General features: G+C 34.3%; 1 protein-coding gene across 1 annotated transcript; it reads left to right on the forward strand.

The window, feature by feature from the left end:
- Nucleotides 1-299: 299 nt before the first annotated feature.
- CPSF6 (cleavage and polyadenylation specific factor 6, 68kDa) lies at nt 300-24,345 on the forward strand. Its single transcript, XM_011929292.1, has 10 exons — nt 300-692; nt 2,384-2,487; nt 6,015-6,160; nt 7,054-7,227; nt 7,357-7,467; nt 7,907-8,411; nt 8,739-8,854; nt 9,675-9,828; nt 11,991-12,183; nt 19,487-24,345. The coding sequence occupies exons 1-9, from the start codon at nt 579-581 to the stop codon at nt 12,178-12,180; spliced, it is 1,614 nt and encodes a 537-aa protein (XP_011784682.1). The 5' UTR covers nt 300-578; the 3' UTR covers nt 12,181-12,183; nt 19,487-24,345.
- Nucleotides 24,346-24,350: the final 5 nt, after the last annotated feature.

The following is a 24,350-nucleotide window of genomic DNA, read 5'->3' on the forward strand; positions in this document are numbered from 1 at the left end:
CACTTTTTTATTTTTGAGATGAAGTCTCGCTCTGTCGCCCAGGCTGGAGTGCAGTGGCACCGTCTTGGCTCACTACAACCTCTGCCTGCCAGGTTCAAGCAATTCTCCTGCCTCAGCCTCCTGAGTACCTGGGATTACAGGCGTGAGCCATCATGCCTGGCTAATTTTTGTATTTTTACTAGAGACATGGCTTCACCATGTTGGCTAGGCTGGTCTCGAACTCCTGACCTCAAGTGATCCATTTGCCTTGGCCTCCCAAGTGTTGGGATTACAGGTATGAGCCACCATGCCCAGCAAGAAATTCACTTTTTAGGCCTGTTCAAGAATACATCTATTGCATAAAATGGAAAAAAATTGGTACTGAAATCATCCTTGACCTTTTTCTATCAGATTTTTAAAACAAAAAGTTGAATTTATGTTCAAATCTGTTTTAGTAGTATTTTGACTTTTGTATAATCTAGAACATTATTTCTGTATCTCAGGAAGCTGAATATGGTGGGCATGATCAGATAGATTTGTATGACGATGTCATATCTCCATCTGCAAATAATGGAGATGCCCCAGAAGACCGGGATTACATGGATACTCTCCCACCAACAGTTGGTGATGATGTCGGTAAAGGAGCGGCACCAAATGTTGTCTATACATATACTGGAAAGAGAATTGCATTATATATTGGAAATCTAACATGGGTGAGTGAAGTTAATATATGAATTAAATTATTGGTAATTGATTTTGAACTGCCCTAGTAATTGTTTTTCTCCAGATTTTTATAAGTTTGAAGTTACTGTGTTTGTTTTTCTATACGTGTTTGCTTGTCCAGTGAGGAGGGAAATACAGATATCTTTGCAACATCATTAATTCCAGTTCTTCTAGTTTTGAGTTTTGTGGTCATTCAGCTTTTCTTAGTGGAGATAACTAGTTAAATATAGTTAAATTAGTTTTGTCTTCAGTTACCTTTTTTATGCTACCACTTTACCTTGCTTCAGATAGCGCAGTTTCACTAAAAATAATGCTCACATGGGGGTCTCAAACTAGGATTCAAGTGTAAAAGGCAAGAGACATAGTATCACTCCTGGTTAAAAAATAGTGTCCATTATTTAATTTGTATTACAAATTTGAGTTTTATTTCTGCTCTTAAATTTGAAATCTGATTTATAGAAGCACTGCTGTATGAATTATATTTTAATTTGGGTTGTCATGAGACTAAGATTATTGATTTAGAACTTCATTAAATGCACATATGTATATTTATATTTTTATTAACATTACATTTTAAATATCATTAAAATAGTCCTATAGAATTTTTATATCTCTACTTAGTTATGTATACTTGAAAGTTAAAAACTTGTATATCCAAAAATCAGTAAAATTTGGCACCGTTGCATTTCCTTAATAACACTGTATTTTTAACCTTTTTATTTACATTTCTTTTTTTGGTGGGGGTGACAATTTGCAAAACTGTCACCCAGGCTGGAGGACAGTGGTGTAATCATAGCTCACTGAAGCCTCAAATTCTTGGACTCAAGTGATCCTCCTGTGTCAGCCTCTAAGTAGCTAGGAACACAGGCATGTGTCACTACACCTGGCTAATTAAAAAAACAACAAAAACTTGTAGAGCTGACTTCTTGCTATATTGCTTCAGGCTGGCCTCAAATTCCTGGCCTCAAGCTATCCTCCTAACCAAGCCTGTTAAAGTGCTGGCATTATGGTGCCCAGCCTATTCACATTTCTTTTAAAACTAATTTGTAACACATCTCCCACCACCCAGTCTGAGTATTCTATAGTATTGGAAATAGTAGCAGTGTAGTTATGTAAGTATGGTTGCTAAGTAAGTATTTGAATCTTAGCTCCACCATCTATTATTAATTTTATCACCTTGGGCAAACTCTAACTTCTATTGTATCATGTGTAAAATGAGGATAATAATAGGGCTTATAGGGTTGTTAGAAGAGTTAAATAGTTAATACATAAAGTGCATGGTAGATATTAAATACATGTTAGTTTTTTCTTGTCTACGTTTTAATTCAAAAATAAGATGAAATTCAAAATATTTTCCTTTAATGGGAGGAAGTGAAATTGGTTTTATTCACAATTTAAAATCATAGCAATTTAAAGCTGTACCAGAAACTCTTGAGAGTCAAATCCTATTGTAACCCCAAGGGTACCTTCTAGTTTCTGAAATATGTATCAGGGAATGAAGTTAGGTTCCCAGATGTTTTTTGTGCTGTTTAAAAATTGGAGCCTGACTGGCCCTAACTAGACTTAGATTTGCACTCAGCATTTATTTTGTATGTCCTAAATTTCCCCTTAAAAACTAAACTGGGATAATAAAAATCTTGGTTATATTTTAATGGTTAATGAGGAGAAAAATATCTTGCAGTGGACAACAGATGAAGACTTAACTGAAGCAGTTCATTCTTTGGGAGTAAATGATATTTTGGAGATAAAATTTTTTGAAAATCGGGCAAACGGCCAGTCAAAGGGGTAAGATTTTTTTCTTTCTTTTTGATTTAGTAGCTAGTGATACAGTTTTTAACAAGTTAACTTTCCTTTAAGTTAATGTTAATTACACGTGCATACAACACATGATTGTTTACATTGGAAGGAGGTTCTTGAGCGGAGATTGATACTGTTCATTTTATGTACCCTATTACCTAGCACACTAAAACCAATAGAATGGAGATGTGGACAGATCTGTTTTCTAATTTTCCCAAGTTTTCTCTATCTGTGGTTGAAATGGTTGTTGAAATCACAGTTTAGGAACCATTACTCTCCCTGTGATTAAGAGATGGGAGAAGATGGGCAGCTGAATACTGTGTGTTACATGAATGTTTTGCTGTATTTCACTAGTAAACTATACAAGTGAGATAGGATCAGAATGAGAACATTATAAAATACAGATATCCAAAAGTAAGAAAATAAAATGCCACTATCCTACCATCCATTGATGTTTACTTTTAACATTTTAGTGAAGATTCTTTTGGACTTTTTCCTAAAAATAAATAAATAATGGAATTATAATTCATGTGTTTATATGTTTGATATAAGGAATAAAAATAAATACACATCTCTAATGTCTAATTCTTTCGCATCATAGCTGGTATGCTGCCGTAATTTACCTCTTATTTTTGGTTATCATGGTTGTTTCCACTTTTGCCTATTGTAAATAATGTTGCAGCAGACATCATTTTATATAAGTCTTGGTAAAGATTTTGGATTTTCTTTTAAGGATAAATTGTTAGATGCAAAATGATAAAGAATGTGCTTATTTCATATATTGCTTAGTTATCTTAGAAGGTTATACTAAACTGAGAATATTTTCAAAATGTATGCGGAGTCTGAACACTTCTCTTAAAACACCACTTCACTAACTTCACTTACACCACTTAGTCAAAGCCACTATCACCTCTCACTTAAACTTGGCAGTAGCTTCATAACTGGAAGTATAGACTGCCCCCTACAGTCTATGCTCCACATTATAGAAGTTCTAAAAAAAGATGACATTCTTTCTGCTCAGAATCTTCTCATGGCTTCCTTTCTGTCTCAGTCTTTACCATTGTCTACAAAGTACTTTGTGATCTGTTTTCCCACCACCTTTCTAACCCTATCCTACCACTCTCTTTCAGCCACATTAGTCTCTTTGCTGTTTGCCAGACCAATTTCTACCTAGAACCTTTAGCTGTTTTCTCTTCTTGGTTTACTTTTCCCCCTTAAATATCTACATGGCTTACTCTTTCACTTCATTCAGGACTCAAAATGTTCAAGAGTTTTCTTCCATGACCACCTTGTGCAAAGTAGCACCTTCCTATCCTCTTTCCTTTATTTCCGCTCTGATATATTTTACTTGTTTGTTGTCTCTTCCAAGACTTTAAGCTTAATGAGAGCAGAGATTTTTTGTTCGCTATTACATCTCCAGCTCTAGAATGGTACGTTGCGTATAAGAAGTGCTTAATAAATACTTGTTAAATTAATTTAGTTGTTCATAAATGCTGTGACCCAAGATAATCCTGGTGCAAACAGCAGAACTTGTTGACTAGAATAAGAAGTATAGTTTACAAGATCATATTGAACATTAGGGGGAAAAGAGCTTAAGCTTCTTAAGCTACTAAGACCCTCCCTCCCTCAAATAATTTAGAATATCCTGTAACTGTACAAATTGGTAATCATTCTGATTATTTTAAATTTATTTTTCTTATTGAGGTATAATTCAAATGTCATAAAATGCACCCTTTTAAAATGTACAATTCAGGGATATTTATTATATTTATGAAGTTTGGCAAACATTACCACTGTCTCATTCCAGAACATTTCATCACCCCAAGAAGAAACCTTATACCCGATTAGCAGTCACTCCCATTTTCTGTCTGCTGGTAACTGCTAATGTGCTCTGGATATGCCTGTTCTGGACATTTCATCTAAATGGAATCATAAAATATGTAGTCCTATATGACTGGCTTTTTTCCTTAGCAAAATGATTTTAAGGTTCATCCATGTTGAAGCATGCATCAGCGTTTGTTTTTATGGCTGAATAATACTCCACTACACGGATATAGCACTTTCTTCTTTTAATCTATCAGTTGATGAACGTCTAGGTTAATTCCACCTTTGGCTGTTAAGGAAAATGCCCCTGTGAATATTTGTGTACCCATTTTGCGTGAATGTGTTATTTTCAGTTCTGTTGGATGTGTACGTGGAATGGAATTACTGGGTTATATGGTAACTCTGTGTTTAAACTTTTGAGGAATTACCGGATTATTTGCCAGAGCCATTGTGCCATTTTATTAATACGTGCTCATCAGCAATGTGCAAAGGTTACAGTTTCTCCACATCTTTATTTATTTATTTATTTATTTATTTATTGAGACAGAGTCTCACTCTGTTGCCCAGGCTGGAGTGCAGTGGCAGGATCTCGGCTCACTGCAGCCTCTGCCTCCCAGGTTCAAGCGATTCTCATGTCTCAGCCTCCTGAGTAGCTGGGACTACAGGCGTGTGCCACCACGCCCGGCTAGTTTTTGTATTTTTAGTAGAGATGGAATTTCACTATGTTGGTCAGGCTGGTCTTGAACTCTTGACCTCATGATCCGCCTGCCTTGGCCTCCCAAAGTGCTGGGATTACAGGCCAGCGACCACACCCGGCCTCTCCACATCTTTAATACTTGTTGTCTTTTTGATTTTTGCCATCTTAGTGGGAATGTGATGGTATCTGTGGTTTTGATTTGCACTTGCCCAATGGTTAATGGTATTGTACATCTTTTCATTGTAGCAAAAATTGGAAGCAACCCAAATGTCCATGTACTGATGGATAGATTTCTTTTAATGTTGTATATTTATAATGGAAAATTACTCACCCATAAAAATAAATGAAGTGGTGATGCATGCTGTAACAATGGGTGAACCTTGAAAACATGCTAGTCAAAGAAAGCTGGCCATAAGGGACCTCCTATTGTATGATTCCATTTAGATGAAATGTCCAAGATAGACCAGTCCAGAGACAGAAATTAGGTTTAGTGGGTCCATAGGGTACAGGGATGGGAAGAAATGGGAGTGATGGCTAATGGATATGGAGTTTCTTTTTGGGGTAATGAACATGTTTTAAAATTGATTATGGTGGTGGTTTTAACACTGTGAAATATTAAAAACCACCAAATTATGTATTTTGAATGACTGAATTCTATGGTATGTTATAGAATATGAACAAAAATGTGTACTCATATAGTTTTAAGAAATATTTTCAGTTTTTAAAATTATTTATTTATTTTTAGAGACAGGATCTTACTCTGTTGCCCAGGCTGGAGTGCAGTACTGTGATTATAACGTGCTGTAGCCTCAAACTGCTGGGCTCAAGCAATCCTCCTGCCTCAGCCTTCTAAGCAGCCAGGATTACAGGCATGAGCCACTGTGCCCAGCTGTTTTTTTAGACAAAAGCAGATTAAGACCTTTTTACAGAAGAATAACAGTAATAATATTCATCTCTTTTTACTTTGTATCCTCGCCCCTTAAACACTGTTTAGGTTTGCCCTTGTTGGTGTTGGATCTGAAGCGTCTTCAAAAAAGTTAATGGATCTGTTACCTAAAAGAGAACTTCATGGTCAGAATCCTGTTGTAACTCCATGCAATAAACAGTTCCTGAGTCAATTTGAAATGCAGTCCAGGAAAAGTAAGCAGTCCTCAGAGGCTTTTATTAAAATATGTACATTTTAACCAGTGCATTTGTTAGGTGTTTTATACTAGAGAAGTCATCTTAATACTTGCTCACTAGAAACTCCATTTCACAAAGTCCATGCTTTGAATTAAATTTAATCACTGGTTATGACTGTGATTAAATAACCAGAAACCTACCCTTGTTCCATTTTTCTCCAGATATAATAACAGACCCAATACTACACAACAATGTGCAAGTTCTGTAGCCCTGCCATTCTTGTCCTATTATTTCCATCTTAGATACAGAAGGAAACTATATTCTAATTCTTAGATTAAAGGAAAGCTATGTGGATGTGTATTATGGTGGGGGAGAGATCACTGATAACCAGAAAACGTTCATTGATTTTTCTGCTTGGCAACAAGACCTTTCACCACTTAGTAAACTAAATATAGAAAAGATTTGTCATTACACATTTAAGGATGTTATTATGTAAAGAGATAAGATGGATGATTATGTAATTAACAGAAATTCAAGTGGTTCCTTTTCTTTTAATGTTTTAGCACTTAAGACTTAAGAAGAAGTATGTTACAAAATTTAAATGATGTAATACTGAAATTAAGATATCTATTGAAGAATTTCGGTCTTGGCTGCTGCAGAGTGCTGGTATTTTGAAAGTAATTCGTGATTACTTATGGAAAATATATTTAAACCTGAAAAATTTGAGTCTTTAAAAGTACCCAAATAGATGTGAATGTTTTTCCTAACCCATACTTCCTTATGTAGTTTGCATAGGCACAAGGCATCTGCAAGTTAATATGTTAGAAATAGAGTTGTTTTTAATAATAGTGGTTACATTTCAGAATACTATTTTTAATAATTGCTATTTATGAGTATTTGGATATTTGCAGCTACACAATCAGGACAAATGTCTGGGGAAGGTAAAGCTGGTCCTCCAGGAGGCAGTTCCCGTGCAGCATTTCCACAAGGTGGTAGAGGACGGGGCCGTTTTCCAGGGGCTGTTCCTGGTGGGGACAGATTTCCTGGGCCAGCAGGACCAGGAGGGCCACCCCCACCTTTTCCAGGTAAAACTTTTCTTAAATTACCATGGATAAAACATGTCTACCTAATACCTCTTTTCCTTTTCTCTCTTTTTCAAGTAATGCATTATTAATGTGACTTACTCTCCTTGTTATGCTATTTTTGGAATCCAGGAAATTTGATCAAGCATCTTGTTAAAGGAACTCGGCCTTTGTTCCTGGAAACTAGGATTCCATGGCATATGGGGCACAGCATAGAGGAAATACCCATTTTTGGCCTAAAAGGTCTTTATTTTTCTCCAAACTTGCTTGACTTATATATAGAATATTTACATCCGTCTTATTTTCTTACCTCTTAAAAAAATCCTTTCAAGATCATTTTTCCTTGTTTCACTTTCTAGCTTGGCATCAGAGTAGAATATAAGGTGGGTGATTTCACTGTAAGAAGTGTGTGTACACTGAAAGATGGAAAATATCTCTAGGCATTGTAATCTTTTTTATTAAAGTTTTTGTTTCAGTAATTTTTCTTAAGCATAAATGGAGCTAGTTAAGTTTGTAAGGATATACTTCATTGTAGTTGGTAGTGTAATATTTACCATACGGGTTTTATTTAAAGACAAAGACTTGGTGTATGCTTTATGCTTTTAAAGTATAATCTTGGCATATGAAAGAAAATATCTTATTAGTGAAGTGGTTTTTTTTCTCTTTCTCCTTTGTTTTTTAGCTGGACAGACTCCACCACGTCCACCCTTAGGTCCGCCAGGCCCACCTGGTCCGCCAGGTCCTCCACCTCCTGGTCAGGTTCTGCCTCCTCCTCTAGCTGGGCCTCCTAATCGAGGAGATCGCCCTCCACCACCAGTTCTTTTTCCTGGACAACCTTTTGGGCAGCCTCCATTGGGTCCACTTCCTCCTGGCCCTCCACCTCCAGTTCCAGGCTACGGCCCCCCTCCTGGCCCACCACCTCCACAACAGGGACCACCTCCACCTCCAGGCCCCTTTCCACCTCGTCCACCCGGTCCACTTGGGCCACCCCTTACACTAGCTCCTCCTCCGCATCTTCCTGGACCACCTCCAGGTGCCCCACCACCAGCTCCGCATGTGAACCCAGCTTTCTTTCCTCCACCAACTAACAGCGGCATGCCTACATCAGATAGCCGAGGTCCACCACCAACAGACCCATATGGTCGACCTCCACCATATGATAGGGGTGACTATGGCCCCCCTGGAAGGTAGGTTAGTGTGTATCTGTGCAAGTACTTGATGATAAATATAGGAACAATGACTCAATAATTAGATTGTAGCTATATAAATATGTTATTTCTGCCTTCCAAGAAGATGAGGTGTTTAAGCTGCTACTCTGTTTTAGCTGAAAGATACTGGTATAGAAGGATTTTTAGACATGTTCTCTTTGTAGCAAAAGTAGCATGCTTCAATATGGAAAAGTACTGTCGCTAAAGCACATGTCAGAAGCAGCTAGTATGAATTGCTATACACTATTGTGACTAACTTAGGAAATCTCTTGAGTATGAGTTAAGGTTTGTGTGTTTATTTTACAGGGAAATGGATACTGCAAGAACGCCATTAAGTGAAGCTGAATTTGAAGAAATCATGAATAGAAATAGGGCAATCTCAAGCAGTGCTATTTCGAGAGCTGTATCTGATGCCAGTGCTGGTTTGTATATTTCTTGTATTAATAAAATTTCTTATTTATGTTATTAGGAATGACCTAAAAATGTAAGTACAATCTAGAAGATAGGTCATTTACATGTTCTTTTTGTATTCCGAAATCATTACCTGTGATTTATTTAAAAAGCATTGAAAAGGCCGGGCGCAGTGGCTCAAGCCTGTAATCCCAGCACTTTGGGAGGCCGAGACGGGCGGATCACGAGGTCAGGCGATCGAGACCATCCTGGCTGACACGGTGAAACCCCGTCTCTACTAAAAAAATACAAAAAACTAGCCGGGCGAGGTGGCAGGCATCTGTAGTCCCAGCTACATGGGAGGCTGAGGCAGGAGAATGGCGTAAACCCGGGAGGCGGAGCTTGCAGTGAGCTGAGATCCGGCCACTGCACTCCAGCCTGGGCGACAGAGCGAGACTCCGTCTCAAAAAAAAAAAAATAAAAATAAAAATAAAAAGCATTGAAAAAAGCTGTGTGTCACAGTGTAGTGGGGAAAATCCAAATTTTAAGTTATTTGGTATAGATATAAGTCTTACCCTTGACATTTAAAGGTTCCGGGGCTTTATGACACCTTATTCTTATATTTGCAAAATGATAATGTGCTTTACACACCTGTAATAATAAGTTGAGTTAATATCATGACCATGAAAATCTTTTGCAAATGGTGAAACCGTAAAAGAAGACATTGCCTTGCATAGTTATTTTATAGCACAGTGCTTTTGTAAAATGCCTTATCACTCTTATCTCAAGTGGTTTGATGGTATTTTGAAAACAAAATTTGTTTGACTTGAAACTCTTTCCTTTCCCTCACAGGTGATTATGGGAGTGCTATTGAGACATTGGTAACAGCAATTTCTTTAATTAAACAATCCAAAGTGTCCGCTGATGATCGTTGCAAAGTTCTTATTAGTTCTTTGCAAGATTGCCTTCATGGAATTGAGTCCAAGTCTTATGGTTCTGGATCAAGGTAAAACTTTCCTGTCTCATTTCCGTTTAAAAAAACTGTTAGTTTACAAATGGAAAAAATACTGTGAGACTTTAAAAAGAGGACTTTGCTTTTACTTACTGATTATTTAGCATCTGGAGAATTTTTTCTTTTTTAACTCTAAATATTAGTTGCTTGCTTAAAACCCTTCAAAGACTTCTACTCAGTCTTAAAACAAGACTGTAAAGATTGAGGGACTGTGTGATAAAGCCCCTGCCTATCTTTTTAGCCTCATTTGTACCTCTCCCTTACTGTTCTCCAGCCATATTTCTCCTTTTTCTCTAGATACATCAAATGTTTGACCACCTCACTTTATATTCCTTCTCCTGGGAGCAGTTTTCCCTGTCTCTTCATATAGCTGACTCCTTATTCTTCACGTCTCCTTCTAACTTCTTAGGAGGGGGCTTCTCCCAAGTTAGTCTGTTATATTGTTCTTTTTACTTCTTCCATAGTACTTACCGTAACCAATGCTTGTTATCAAGGCATATTTTTTCCTCATTAGAACACATGTTGAATAAACACGTGCTCTAATGAGATAAAGCAGGGGCTTTATCTATCCTGCTCACTGTATTTCTTTTAAGAGATGCGGTCTTGTTAAGTTACCCAGGCTGGTCCTGAACTCCTGGGCTCAAGTGATCCTCTCAGCTTGGCCTCCCAAAGTGCTGGGATTATAGGTATAAGCCACTGTGCTCACCCATGCTCGTTATAATATTTCTAATGCCTACAGAGTGTCTGGTATAGAATGAGTGCTAAATAAAAATTTCTTGAATGAGGGAGTGACGGAAAAAATTAATGATCTATCTTTTAGGTAGTTCCCTTTTTTTTTTTTTTTTAAGCATTGCTGCTAACTTTTAAATTTTATATATTTTTGAAAGACAGACCTTTAAGCTTCACTTGGTATTCTTAGATGTGTCTTTAGTGTACTCTATCTGGTAGTCGTCGTCTTTAAGTTAAGAGAAAGGAGCCTGCCTTTGACATGGTCCCCAATTTTGTAATTATTACCTTTTTGACCCAGTGTAAGAATCTTTGTGTCTGAATAAATTTGTCATAGATATAGGTATCTTGTATCATTTTTTTAAGTTTTAAAGTCCAAAGTAATAATTGTTAAATCCCAACACTTTGGGAGACCAAGGCAGGAGGATCACGTGAGCCCAAGGAGTTTGAGACCAGCCTTGACAACATAGGGAAACTTCATCTCTACAAAAAATTTTTTTAAATACTTGGGCCTGGTGGTGCATGCCTATAGTCCCAACTACTTGGGAGGCTGTGGTGGGAGGGTTGCTTGAGTCTCAGAGGTCGAGAATGAAATGAGCTGTGATCGTGTCCCTGCACTCCAGCCTGAGTGACAGAGAGAGACCTTATCTTGGGGAAAAAAAAGTAATAACTTAGGCCCTGATCAAGGAGCTTAGCTGTCTGGTGTAGAAATATAAGACATAAATATTATTTAATAGACAGTTATTATTTCCTTACTGTAAATTTAGCAGAATTTGTAGAAGTCTTTTAGGCAATAAGCTTTGGTTAAATTATTTCTTTTTAAAAAATGGCAGTTCATGAAACATTTCTACATATTAAATACAGTGTGAATACTATATCAATTCTTGCTACTGGTCGTAATTGTTAGCCCTCTCCTGTGCCTCTTCGCCTTCCCTGAATATAACATGCATATTAGAAAGTTTCTTTGTGTTGAACGCTGCTCCTCGTGAACCGTATGTTAATAGGTTGTCATTTTCATATATTTAAGCCCCATCATATGTTACGACTTCATGACTCTTATATCTAAAAAATCGTATTGTAGATGTTGTTTAGCTTAAAACACGAGCGCTTTGAAATTTTCCCTGTACCTTTCTATTTGTTCATTCAGTAAATACTACACGTCTGTTTTAGGCTACTAGCTTAAATAGATGATGTGATGCATTTCTGTGATGTGTTCGGTTGCTGATTTTTTGGTAGTGTTTTTAATAATGAAATTTCTGGTTCATGCTTACTGGTGAGTTGGTAAATCATTATTGGCAGCTCAGGATAGTAAATTTAAACCAGATTTACGAAGAATTTTTTTGCTCCCTTAGATTTTTTTAGACATCAAAAAATTGAATATTTTTAAGCTATCTAATTATGGAGAGCATTAATCCAGTAATTTCTTTTAGAAGACGTGAACGATCAAGAGAGAGGGACCATAGTAGATCACGAGAAAAGAGTCGGCGTCATAAATCCCGTAGTAGAGACCGTCATGACGATTATTATAGAGAGAGAAGCAGAGAACGAGAGAGGCACCGGGATCGTGACCGAGACCGTGACCGAGAGCGTGACCGAGAGCGCGAGTATCGTCATCGTTAGAAGGTGGGTATTCCTTGTTCCTGTTAAATGTGTGTGTATTCTTAACAGTAATTATAACTCCAAGGCTACTGTTTGTACAGTATATACCTACATTTTAAATGGTCCAACTACTTGGGAATGTAATCTTCTGGAAACATCTGAAACAAATTATGGGTAAGTAATGACAGGTAAATTTTTGACCCTTTTATCTTTGAATATTGCTGAGTTATCACTTTTAGGTTTCAAATAGTTAATGGTCTTAACAAAGCAACGAAATAATCAAGAGGACTCATTGTGTACTTCTAAAATCTAAAAATTGGGATTCTTGTAATCACATACTTAGGTTGTGTGTAATTTAGAATACAAAATACAGGGAGTTATTTCACATATATATTATGTGTTTGGATTTTTTAAAATAAATGGAAAGTTACTATTCCTGAACTAGTTTTATTTGTCCCTAAAAATTTATGAGAAAATCTGACACAATAATAGTTTATAATATAGGAGGATGTTTCCTCAACATTCAAAGAGACTTTTCCTTAAAAAAAAAAAAAAAGAAAAGAAAAGAAATTTTTTTTTTTTTAGAAGAGACACTATCCTGACATCTGGTTGTTTTTAAAAGAAACAGTATCCTTTAATTTGCAAAGAAGATGTTATTCAATTAAAATGGGTTCAGGTGCACCATATCTAAAAAATTTTAAATTGTGTCAAGCCATATACCCAAGTTTAGAATAACTGGAAGTAATTTTCTTTGATGTTTCATTCATAAATCATAATCATTGTCTTTTTTTCTGTATTTTAAAACTATTTCTTGTGTACATTTTTCATAAAGTGGGAAGAGTTGTCTGTTTATGCTTCATTTTCACATGTAATTTTATTTTTTATATTTGTTAATAGCATTTATTCATGTGAAGAGCTGGGGGAGGGCACTATAAGGCTTATGCATGTGACACAAAGGTTATTCTGTAAATTAAAATATTTTTTTCTTTATATGTTGGTTGGCATATTCAAATTAAATTAAGGCTAAACAAACCCCTCATAGGTAAATACTCTTTATATGATTATTTTCAGTAATCATGGGAAACTTACTGAAAATTCAGTCATGGTAATTGTTAGGATTTAAATTGTTATGGGCAAAGTTAAAGGCTTTATCAAGTGTATGTAATTCTGTGACAGAATAGCAATTTCTTTAACCATAACAGATATGCAAATGAGGTCCTTAAATGCCTAGAAAATAAGCGTGCTATTTTTATGGAACACAAATAAGCTCTTAACACTATTTACAATTTTAAGGACTTTTTAAGTTAAAAAGCTGGTTTTGATACTTTGCATTTTGAATATGCAGATTGAATATCAAAATTTTGATTTTTGTATAGTTTTCCATGTATTACAAAATTTAATATAAATCTCAAAACATTCTTTTAATACGAGGCAAAAAATATCTTACACTTTTAAAACTAAGCTTATTGAAATTGATACTGTTTTTGAATGTAAAAATTGAATATTGTGTTGTGTAAATCTAAACACTAAATTTTAAAGATGTAGCACTTTTTCCCCCTGAGTTAAATACATCTGATCCCATCTGAATGAAAAAAAATTCTCAGTATCCATCAGTTGCTTAAGGTGGATTGTGACTGGGTTATTAGTTGAAATGCTTATCTATGTCACTCATTTCCATTATAGAAAGGTACAGGTTCTGTAAGTTACCTATTTTTTTTTTAGACTTTATAAATTATCAGCAAGCTTCTAGTTAGTAAAGACATGATAATGAAACCTGAATTCATCTGCAAAATTGCATGTGCCCATCAAGGGGCCTCCAAACCAATTTAAACCCAAAGTTAACTAATTACAATTTCTTACTGGTTTTAGTAAAACTAGCATAGTCAGCCAAGTAAACAAAATCCATTGTTAATCTTAAAGTATTTGAGTTAGCTAACATTACATTCTAGTAATGGGTACACCTAACTATATCATGACTTGAGTTTCATTCCATTCAGACATTAGCTACAAATTCCTAATGTGCAAACTATTGTTGACATTTTTTCTTAATCACCGATGTACCATACCAGAATTTCCATGTTTTGTTTGTACATTAATCAGAATTGAGTTGTAATACTGTATGTGCCTTCATCCAAGCAAAATTTTACATAAGCATTTCTAGTGCAAAAAATTCTGTTATCCTGGATTATTGTACATTTGCTATATCAAACAGTATTTATTGTGGATGTAGACATGAATAAAGGGGTGGGGACTGGGATTAAATATATTCAAGTAAAACTTTTTAATAAAAACAAAAGCTATCTGCAAATTTGATCACCATCATAGTAAGGTCTGTTGACCTTTTTAGAAGTTTTAAAATATGAGTCCTTTTGAGCTTTCATGTAAATCTTAAATGGACTAAATGGAATGAGTGATTTGAAAGCTAAAGTGAATGTCACTAGTAAGGCTGTATACAAATAAAATACTAATGTAATCTATTAAAGTGATGAGGAATGGCTAAAAGGGCAAGTTCTTAATTTTTTAACTGGAAACTTAATGATCTTGGCAAGCTGTTAATGTCTGTCCCATCTTAATTTTTTTTGTGTTTGAACTGTTGGTAATGTTAATTGCATTCTCTCATTTTAAAATGTATTGGTTTTTCTAAAAGTATTCAATATCTAAGTTCAAATAGATAATATTTTAATGAGCAAATACCAATATTGTAAATTTCAGTATGTAAATACGTTGTGCTTCATATTCTGTAATTTCTGCCTCTATTCTCAGACCACTCTGAGCAAAATAAAAGTAGTTCAATGCTTTAAGATTGTACATTTCTTACTGAAATAATTTTAGTTTCATAGTTGAGTTACTTAAAAGGTTGCATTCCTCTTGTTACTTCTTTGGAACATCTCTGCTCAGCAAATTTGTGTTAACAATTCAGCTTTTCTTTGTTTACTGAAACCAAATTATTATTTTTTTATACTCTTTATTCATGCTTTTCCTCTGCCTGTTTTATGAAGTTTTACAATTCTCAAATCTTTATTATCCATGACAATTTTTAAGCATTGGGTATGGGGTCTGGATTAAATAACTTGCCTTTGCTGTCCGATTACATTTTTTTTTTTTTGAGAGGGAGTCTCACTCTCGTTGCCCAGGCTGGAGTGCAATGGTGCGATCTCAGCTCACCGCAACATCCGCCTCCTAGGTTCAAGCAAATCTCCTGCCTTAGCCTCCCAAGTGGCTAGGATTACAGGCATGTGCCACCATGCCTGGCAAATTTTGTAGTTTTAGTAGAGACAGGGTTTCTCCATGTTGGTCAGGCTGGTCTCGAACTCCCGACCTCAGGTGAATCGCCCACCTCAGCCTCCCAAAGTGGTGGGATTGATTACAGGCATGAGCCACCAAGGCCAGCCTCGTCTGATTATCTTTCTACTACCTTAAATATGATCTTAGGATCGTAGATTTTGTTATTGCCCAAGATTAGGATGCTTTGCATTGTGTGTTCAGCTTATTAACTTTGTGTTAATTTGAAAACAACCAAAAAAAGCCAAAAGAATAAAAAAAAATTCTTACATGTTGACGATGTTTCTTTTTCTTCTTAGTGTTGCTTTGAGGCTTATGTGAAAATTAAATTATCTTAGTTACCTGGTGAATGATACTGGTTGTAATAAGATTTTAAAATTGTTTCTGCAGCTCTTTAGGTTATGTGAGGTCTGCCTTATAGCTCCCAGCCCTGTTTCTGTATGTTTTCTAATATATCCTAACTGCTCTGCTTCCTCTGGATATGTATGCTAGCTTTCATTGCTTTAGCTCTGATTTTTCTTGCTTTGAGTATTACAAAACCTGTTTCACTGCACAGCTGAGTTAATTGAAGTTACAAGAGGGAGTAGAAAGTGATCCCTTGAATGGATGTATAGTGTGTTTTGCTCACTGTGGTTTAAGAATATAGTTTTGTTTACAAATGATTAATGTTCCCTGTTGAAAAAAAAATTCAATGCCAGTGTGAGTCATCTTGCTCTCTCACCTTCATCTCAGTGTTAAATTTACTACCATTGTTTTAGTTTGTAAAATAGATTGTTTTGAATAAATTTTGTCTTGAATGAATATTTAGTTAACGTTGTTTAAAGAAACCTAATAACCAAAAAGGGGTAAGGGTGCCATTTATGCTATCTAAATTTTAGGAATTTTTCTTTTGTGGTAGCATGTTTTAACTCTCCATGAATTATAAGTAACAGGTTATTTTGAGATGTTCATTTTGTAAATATTTTGGGAACAAAGCTCATTTTTCTTTGAATGTGATTAAGTTTATTTCTACTATTTTACTGGATTGTAAGAGCAACAATTATGTATGTGTTTTATAGAGTAATAAAATGCTTTAGTTAAAATGAGGTAAGTACTATGTACAGAGGCAGAAAGATGAAAATATGAATGTTTGGGTAGCAAGGACTTGTAAATATCTACAATAACTAGAATTGTTTTTATGTAATATGTTCTAGTCAACACCAGAAGGAATTTTAATTTTAGAGTTAACTCGTGTGTAGATAATTATTTCTCTTGCCCACCTCATTTCCATTCCTCTTATTAAGGAGAAGTTTTCAGATAGAGAAAAGTGAATTTTATTTCATTAATAGTACATCTCTAAAATTATATGAGAATCCTTTTAATTCAGTATATTAATGTGAAAATCTATAAAAGTGCCCTATCAAGTATTTATTTGAATCTTAGAAGATGAATTTACCATTAATTTAAAATACTAATTCTAGCAAATGTGCGTAAATTTCTAACAGAAACGATTATAATTTGAGTTGTTAATAATGGCTTGATATATTAAAATACAGGTACTTCTCTGTGTGTTGAAATTTTACTTAGTGTTCACTTTAGTTTACAGACTATTAAAAAGGTGTAGATTCCATTTATCTTTTAGTTGTTTTAACATCTGTTTACGTAGGCCTTTCTTTTATAATTAATAGCTAAAGCAAGTAATTGTGTGGCTTTGACGTTACAGATTTTACCAAATGATACATTGAAAACATGGGCATTGAATGTATTTGTCACTTTTAAGCTGCTTTTTGCTGTCTTTGTTGATGTAGTTGCCTACTTAGACATTTGAGAGTATAATATGGAATTGGATTATTGGAAATGGGTTGTATTGCCTTCAAAGTCACTTTCGTTTAAGACTGTAAAATTTGTATTTCCAAGTGCATAAATGTAAAATGTTTAGAAATAGAAATAAAAACGGCTAGACTATCCCCCATATTTTATGTCTGTATGGTGAAAATTAATTTATTAATAGAAAAGATCTATCTATAAAGTATCAAACAAATGAGTGCGTTAGTCCTGGAAAAAGATGTGTGTTGCCATTTTACAAACAGGATTCTCTATATAAAAATAGTATTAATTCTCCACTGGAGTGATAATGATACAAAGATGCAGTTTATGTGATATGTTTTATGGAAGAATGGAATATTTTTGTTTTGCTATGATTTTAAATAGTTTTTCCCTCTTAATGACCTGATCTCTTTTTATCCCTTCCAGCACAACAGAAAATTTAGGGAGATAGCATTCTTTCGCAGTTAAATTTATTAATTTCCCAGTAGTTATTATTTAAGATTAGAACATATGCCTTGTCTTTCTTTAATACATAAACCCGTTTTTTAAAAGCATATTGCACATAATAAAAATAAAACATTTGAAAGCTACCATTTTAGATTTTTTTCCCACTAAATAATTTTGCTAAATAGCTTCATCAATATAAGATGAAGATGCAATAAAAGATAACAATAGCGGCCGGGCGCGGTGGCTCAAGCCTGTAATCCCAGCACTTTGGGAGGCCGAGACGGGCGGATCACGAGGTCAGGAGATCGAGACCATCCTGGCTAACACGGTGAAACCCCGTCTCTACTAAAAAATACAAAAACTAGCCGGGCGTGGTGGCCGGCGCCTGTAGTCCCAGCTACTGGGGAGGCTGAGGCAGGAGAATGGCGTGAACCCGGGAGGCGGAGCTTGCAGTGAGCTGAGATCCAGCCACTGTACTCCAGCCTGGGTGACAGCGAGACTCTGTCTCAAAAAAAAAAAAAAAAGATAACAATAGCAATGGCTGAAGTTATCTGAAAAATATGGGTATATAGAAACTATTATATGTAAAATAGGAAGTCCTGGATTGTACCATCTATTTTTTTTCTTTTGCAGTTTTAAAATTTTAAGTTATTACTGCTAGGCAGTGTGAATGCATCTATGTACTGATGTTCTTAAGATAACTTACAACCTAGTTGGGGAGGAAAGGACATAAAAAAAAATTTATAGCAGTGGCAGAAATAACTTTTAATTGTAGAGCAGAAAGTATTTTTCAGTTATTTTTATGGCAAAATATCACTAAACACTGCCCTATGAACATATTCAAATTGAAAAAAGTTTTTTTGAGAAACCTTCTGCCCTCTTGACTCTTAAATCACTTTATTATTGAAGTGGTTTCTTGTCATTTATACTTTAATTACCTAATGTTTCAATGGTTACTTATATCCAAGTTAATTGAATGTTTCTTGTGAACCTCTACCTGAAGTTTGCATATATATGTATTCTTGAAATTTTAATTTATCAACTTTATTTTTTTAATTTTATGTGAGTTTTAAATGAACTTTATCATTGTAGATTCCCATTTAGCTTGTTTTGGTTAGTTTATACTACATTAGGTATTTCTATATAGGTGGAATAGAGTAAAAGTAAAGTAAATGTTTTAAATTTGTATTATGTCTAAAGATTTGTACGTGGATGTCATTAATTTAAATGTCCATACTCTATTTATAAATCTTATTTATAAATTTTGTAACATGGAACACCATTTGATTTATAATACTTGCAGACGTTCCTGTATGCTGTTAAATACATTAATTTGTAAAATAATTTTGAATTTTATATTTAGTTCAGCATTTAATTGTTAAATGAGTTTATAGACTTGATAATGTGGGTGAATGAAAAATATTTACATTAAAATCATCCAAGCATTTTCCATTTATTTTTGTAGCTTGCATATTTTAGAAAATGCCTTATGAATGTTTCCATCATCACAGAAACAGTAGCTGCTGTGTTTTCATTACTGCTTCAGTCATTAAATTTATAAGGCAATAATATCTAAGAAGAATGAAATCAGAATGTCTCAGTTTAATCATCAAGTAAATTGGAACATTTCACCACCACAAAGGCAGCTACTGTTTCCGTTAATTCTTACTTTGTGTTAGAATACGTAACAGTGAAGTAGATGCACGACTTGTGTATGTATAGTTAAGCCAGCGTTTTTCTGTGTATTTTGGGGAATAGCAAAATCTACATCACAAATTTTGACACATTACAGCTGAAGGAAGAGGATCACCTTCCAAGACAAAACAGTCTTCATGGGGGAAAAATGACGCTTGTCCAGCAGTTTGCTTCTTGTGATTGAACTGAACCTGTAAGGATTCATGGATAAAATGAACAGGAATAGATCTGAATAAAGCAAATCTGCATAAATGGTAACCAGTAGCTCTACTTTTATTTTTTATGTTGCTTAACTGTTTTATTTGAAGGAAACCTGTGTGATTTAAAAAGTTATAGCTTTTGCAACTTTATTACTGGTTATATACATTTGGCCATTATAATGTGCAAGCAATTGGAAAAAAAGTCAAGTAAATGCTTGTTTTTGTAGTAGTTTGTTCTTGTTAAAAATGTTTATATGATAATGTCTGTAAACAGCATCACTTTGATTACAATAGATGTAGTGTTGTAATAAACTGTTTAATGGGGCTGATGTGTAAAGCTGTTCAAGTTATTTGATGTTTACACCTCAGGGAAAGTCTTGTGTTCAGCAATATCTAAAGATAATGTTACTATGACAACATTTTTACTGTCCTTTAAAGCATTGCAATAGCGTTTTTGGATATGCATCAATCTAATCTTGCGTTCAGCGAATTAAACATAGTAATTAAGTGTCTTTTGCCCTTGATTTTGATATTAGAATAGGCGATTACATGGATATTTAATATTTCTATATTCTGCTTTTCTAGCTGTTTTTACCTAGTTAGCTTGTGACTTTGCTTAATGGTATGTAAACTTGTAAAAATTGAAATTTGACGGACATAGCAATCCAGTCAATGTGTAAGGGATCAAAAAAGCAGAGGTTTTAATACATAAGTAAAAACCCGTACATATTTGATGTGTAATGCAGGTTAATTACAACACAGATGTACTGAAACACTTAATTGTGAACTGCTAACATTGAAGAAATTTTGACAATTCTGATTTGATGCTGCAATTACTTGCTGTTTTTATTGATCTTATGGTTTATTTCTTAAGCCATAAAGTGTAAATACAGCCCTGCAGCAGATAAATGTGAGTAAAGAGAACCTTAGTTTTATTTTCCAATTGGTATAAATTTTTGAAGGATGTGATGTTCATTAATATTCGGTTGTATTCCCCAGTATTTGTAATGGGAAATTACAGATAAACCGTGTCTGCATAGTTTAAGGAATACTATATGCATTCATGCAGTGTATTGTTTCATGCTATAGTTACTTAATCAAAGATTTTTCTCAAACCTGCCTTACATACAGGCCCACTTTAAAAGCACCTGGCTAGCATGTGTTCTTGATTGCAAAATTGTTAGAGGCAGGGTGTCAACTTGATTAGGTGTTTTTATGGGAATGTAATTTGAAATCACTACTTCAGAAATTTGAGTTAAAATTCTTGAGCACGTTAATATATTTTTAAGATCTGATTATCTTTGAGAGATCTTCTGTTGATACACATTGGTTGTTAAAGTATACCCAAATTCTAGGACAATGCTTAAAGTGTTAAAATACCCTAGATACTATGTTATGTGCAACTGTAGAAACCCTCCAGAAATTTCCACTGCTGTTCTTCACTTTCATCTTGTCTGCTACCAAACCGCTTCTGACAAAATTAGCTGTTTTGAATTACCCATATCACTGCCAGTTTTATTTTAAAATATTTTGTGTTTGAAGTATCTGCATGGGATCATTAATATTTATCAGAACTGTTCGCTTTCAGAAATGAATTTTTAAGCGTTTTGTTGAAAATGCAGTTGCTTTTTTAACATTATTTTACAGTTGTATCAAAACTTTCCTGTTTTCTGTATATTGTTTTTGTCATTTCTTGGCTTTTTAATATTTTGACTACAATACCCTAATGCGAAGAAGTATGGACATATAAATATTACAAGAGAAATTAGTTAATAGTAAGGTTAAAAGGTAAGTGAAATGTCCATGAAAATAAAATTTTCTTTGAACAATTTGAAAATGTAATCACAAAAATCTAACTACACTTGAAATGAAACTGGAAATTTTATACTAATTAAATCCTTTATTTACCTTTTCGTTTTTTATCAGTGGAACCTTTTAATTGCTCCTTCTATATCACTCTTCTCCCTGCTTGGCTGATCTCATTACGTGACTTTTGTTTGCAGACAGTGTGAGTGGTACTAGATTTGTTTGCTGCTAATCTGTTATTTTAAGTGTTGTCAGAAGGAAATAACTTCTTGGTTTGACCAAGTAATTTTGCGAAGTCCTTCTCTACCTGATAACACATGAATGTACAGCAGTAAAGGTGAAAATTGCAAGCCTTGTTTCATTCTTCATACCCCCTTCAGTTGTTTATGGGTTGATGTTATTTGAAAACTCTTCCGTTTTTTTATGTGTAAAAACAATCCAAAGAGATAAATCCTTGCATAGACACCAAAAACAGTGTCTCAGAGACCTTTTCATTTTTTCCTTAGTTAATAACTGTAGTGGATATGAAAACGAGTTGAATTTTAAAACATAGCATTTATTAATGCTATACAGTCACATTCCTTTCAGCCAGTAGTAAAGTTAAACAGATGAGTGATACGGTATCTGAATGGTACTGCTTCTCAGACAGCACTTTGGATTGAAAGTGCTGCTTTTGGTTAAAGGAACTATGTTGTGGAAAGTATATTCCAGTGTAAATTTGCAGATGTGTATTGTATTTTGTCAATTTTCATAAGATTTGGAGTAAGTTGCGGTGGCTTTTGATCATAGTTTAGCCCGTTTAATGGTCCTTTTTCCTAGAATGTTCTTAAGCAGTTAATGACAATTTGGAATATACAGATAACTTGTAGCTTAAGATACTATTTTCATTTAATTCTCCTGTGGAGAATATTGCTTTATTTTTTACTAGTTCAGGTCAGTTATTAAAATAAACATGGAGGTTTTAATGAATGTTGTATAATATTTTATAGTGAAGGAAAATTGTTGAAAGGGTAAAGACTTTCTCTTTCCCTTATGTATTTAACTGTGCCAATCTAAATACATACTGTTTTATACAATGAGATGCATTACAAGACTTTTCTGTTGGAGTGCTCTCGACATTTTGGTTTTCATACCTGAATGATCATTGCATTTTCTGTATTTTCTACAATGGCTCCAATTTTGTGTTTTAAGCTTCAGCTTAAGAGGAAATTTATGTTGTAATTCTTGACTGAGAATACAGTATTGAGATTCTCGCTGTTTTACAGATAACCGGTTTTTAAATTTTACTCATTAAGTTCATTTGCATCCCATAGCCCTCTGTAAATGTTTCCCCTAGTTGTATGTACGTAAATGCACGCTTATCCACTGTGTATAGTAGACATTTTTGTGCTAAAATATATTAAGTGGGATTTTTGTAGCAAAGCATTCTATTTTTCTGTTCTTACTGTGTGTGTGTGTGTGTGTGTGTGTGTGTGTGTGTGTGTGTGTGCGCGCGCGCTCGCTTTTTTTTTTAACCTTAACCTTCAGTTTAAACACTGGTGAATTTTTTTTTTTAAGCAACTTGACTCTTAGAAGCCTTAGACTGATTTTTTTCAATAAATATTCAACCAAAAATTATAAATTTATTAAGATGTGGCCTTACATATGGCATTCCTTGTGTTCGTAATGTGAGATTTTTGATTTAGAGAAATCAAGATTCAGTATTAAAGTTTCATTGTAAGTTGAAATAGAAAATGTATTGAAATGTCTAGGCTTCTGGGAGAAAGTTCTTATACTCTTCTTTCTTGGCATTAGAAAGAAGCAATAGGAATTTTTGTGAATATTCTAAATATTCAGGCAACACTGTTCAGATTGATTTAGGTTTGTCTTAACCAATGTTCTTTTTTTAGAATTTCAGGTTGTTGGCATTCACTGAGTATGCAGCTACTATGGTTTTTGTATGGGACGTATACTTGATTATATACATTTTAATGTCTTTAAAGACTTCCTGCTATATTAGTTAACATATTGTAATGGGAGTCTTAAATATTAGGTTGAATTTAATTGAAGTCACACACACCTTGAAGTGGTAACTGTGCATAGTAAATACTACCAAGAGTTTTATTCATGTGGGAGTATCCTAAACTTCTGCCATGGGTGTAAATGTTTTACAGTAATTTCATAATTGGACAGACCCTTCTGCATTTAGCAAAAACATTTTATTTTGAAAGTATGTTCTTTTTGTCGCACTGTTACTGCGTAACACTTCTCAACATTCTGTAATTTAAATTATTTTAAAATACTATGGTGAATTCATGTTTATTTTTTTACTTTGAAAATTGTACTCAGGTGGTATTTAATGGGAAAGGATCCTTTGGGTATAAATCACAATGTATTTTAAGGAATGCATCTATAATATTGATAACTTTAGCCTTAAAAAAAAGGTCTATTATTCCTTCCTCTTCATCCCATGGTATATTAGCAAAGTAGTTTACAGCCCTGTACAGCCTTACAAAGTTGTTTTACAATTTTTAATGGAAAGCCCTTAACAAAATTGTATCATATTACCAATATCCGTGAATTACTGATCACAGTTTGTAAATAATTTGTTTAATATCAGAAGGCCAAAGAAAGTCTTAAAATTTTAGCTATTGACCCTATGGTGACTTCACAATAAGATTTCTGTGCAAAAAGGTAAGGTGGATAATTGATCAAATAGACTTTTTTTTTTCTTTTTTTTTTTGCTGTCCATGAGAATTAGACTTCATATTAGCTTCTATTAGAAAGCTCATTCCATTTTATTAAAATGTTTGTAATTGCAATTTTGTGTTTAATGTTTACTTTGTCTTTCCTTTCTTTAGCATTTAGGTGACTGTTCGGCAGTTTGATATATGGCCATTGTCGGCCTTAAACTGCACTGGTAACAAGCATGGTGTTATCTTGTATTGAAAATAAAATCAACTTTTGATAAGACTT

Source organism: Colobus angolensis, unplaced genomic scaffold (assembly GCF_000951035.1).
Source record: "Colobus angolensis palliatus isolate OR3802 unplaced genomic scaffold, Cang.pa_1.0 Scaffold80, whole genome shotgun sequence".
In the NCBI taxonomy this organism is placed as follows: Eukaryota; Metazoa; Chordata; class Mammalia; order Primates; family Cercopithecidae; genus Colobus; species Colobus angolensis.

Bases quoted from the DNA above. Each gene is read 5' to 3' on its own strand.
- CPSF6 (XM_011929292.1), top strand. From the start codon at position 579: ATGGATACTCTCCCACCAACAGTTGGTGATGATGTCGGTAAAGGAGCG. The intron at 693-2,383 runs GTGAGTGAAGTT...AATATCTTGCAG, and splicing joins ATATTGGAAATCTAACATGG to TGGACAACAGATGAAGACTT. The intron at 7,468-7,906 runs GTCTTTATTTTT...TTTGTTTTTTAG, and splicing joins ACCCATTTTTGGCCTAAAAG to CTGGACAGACTCCACCACGT.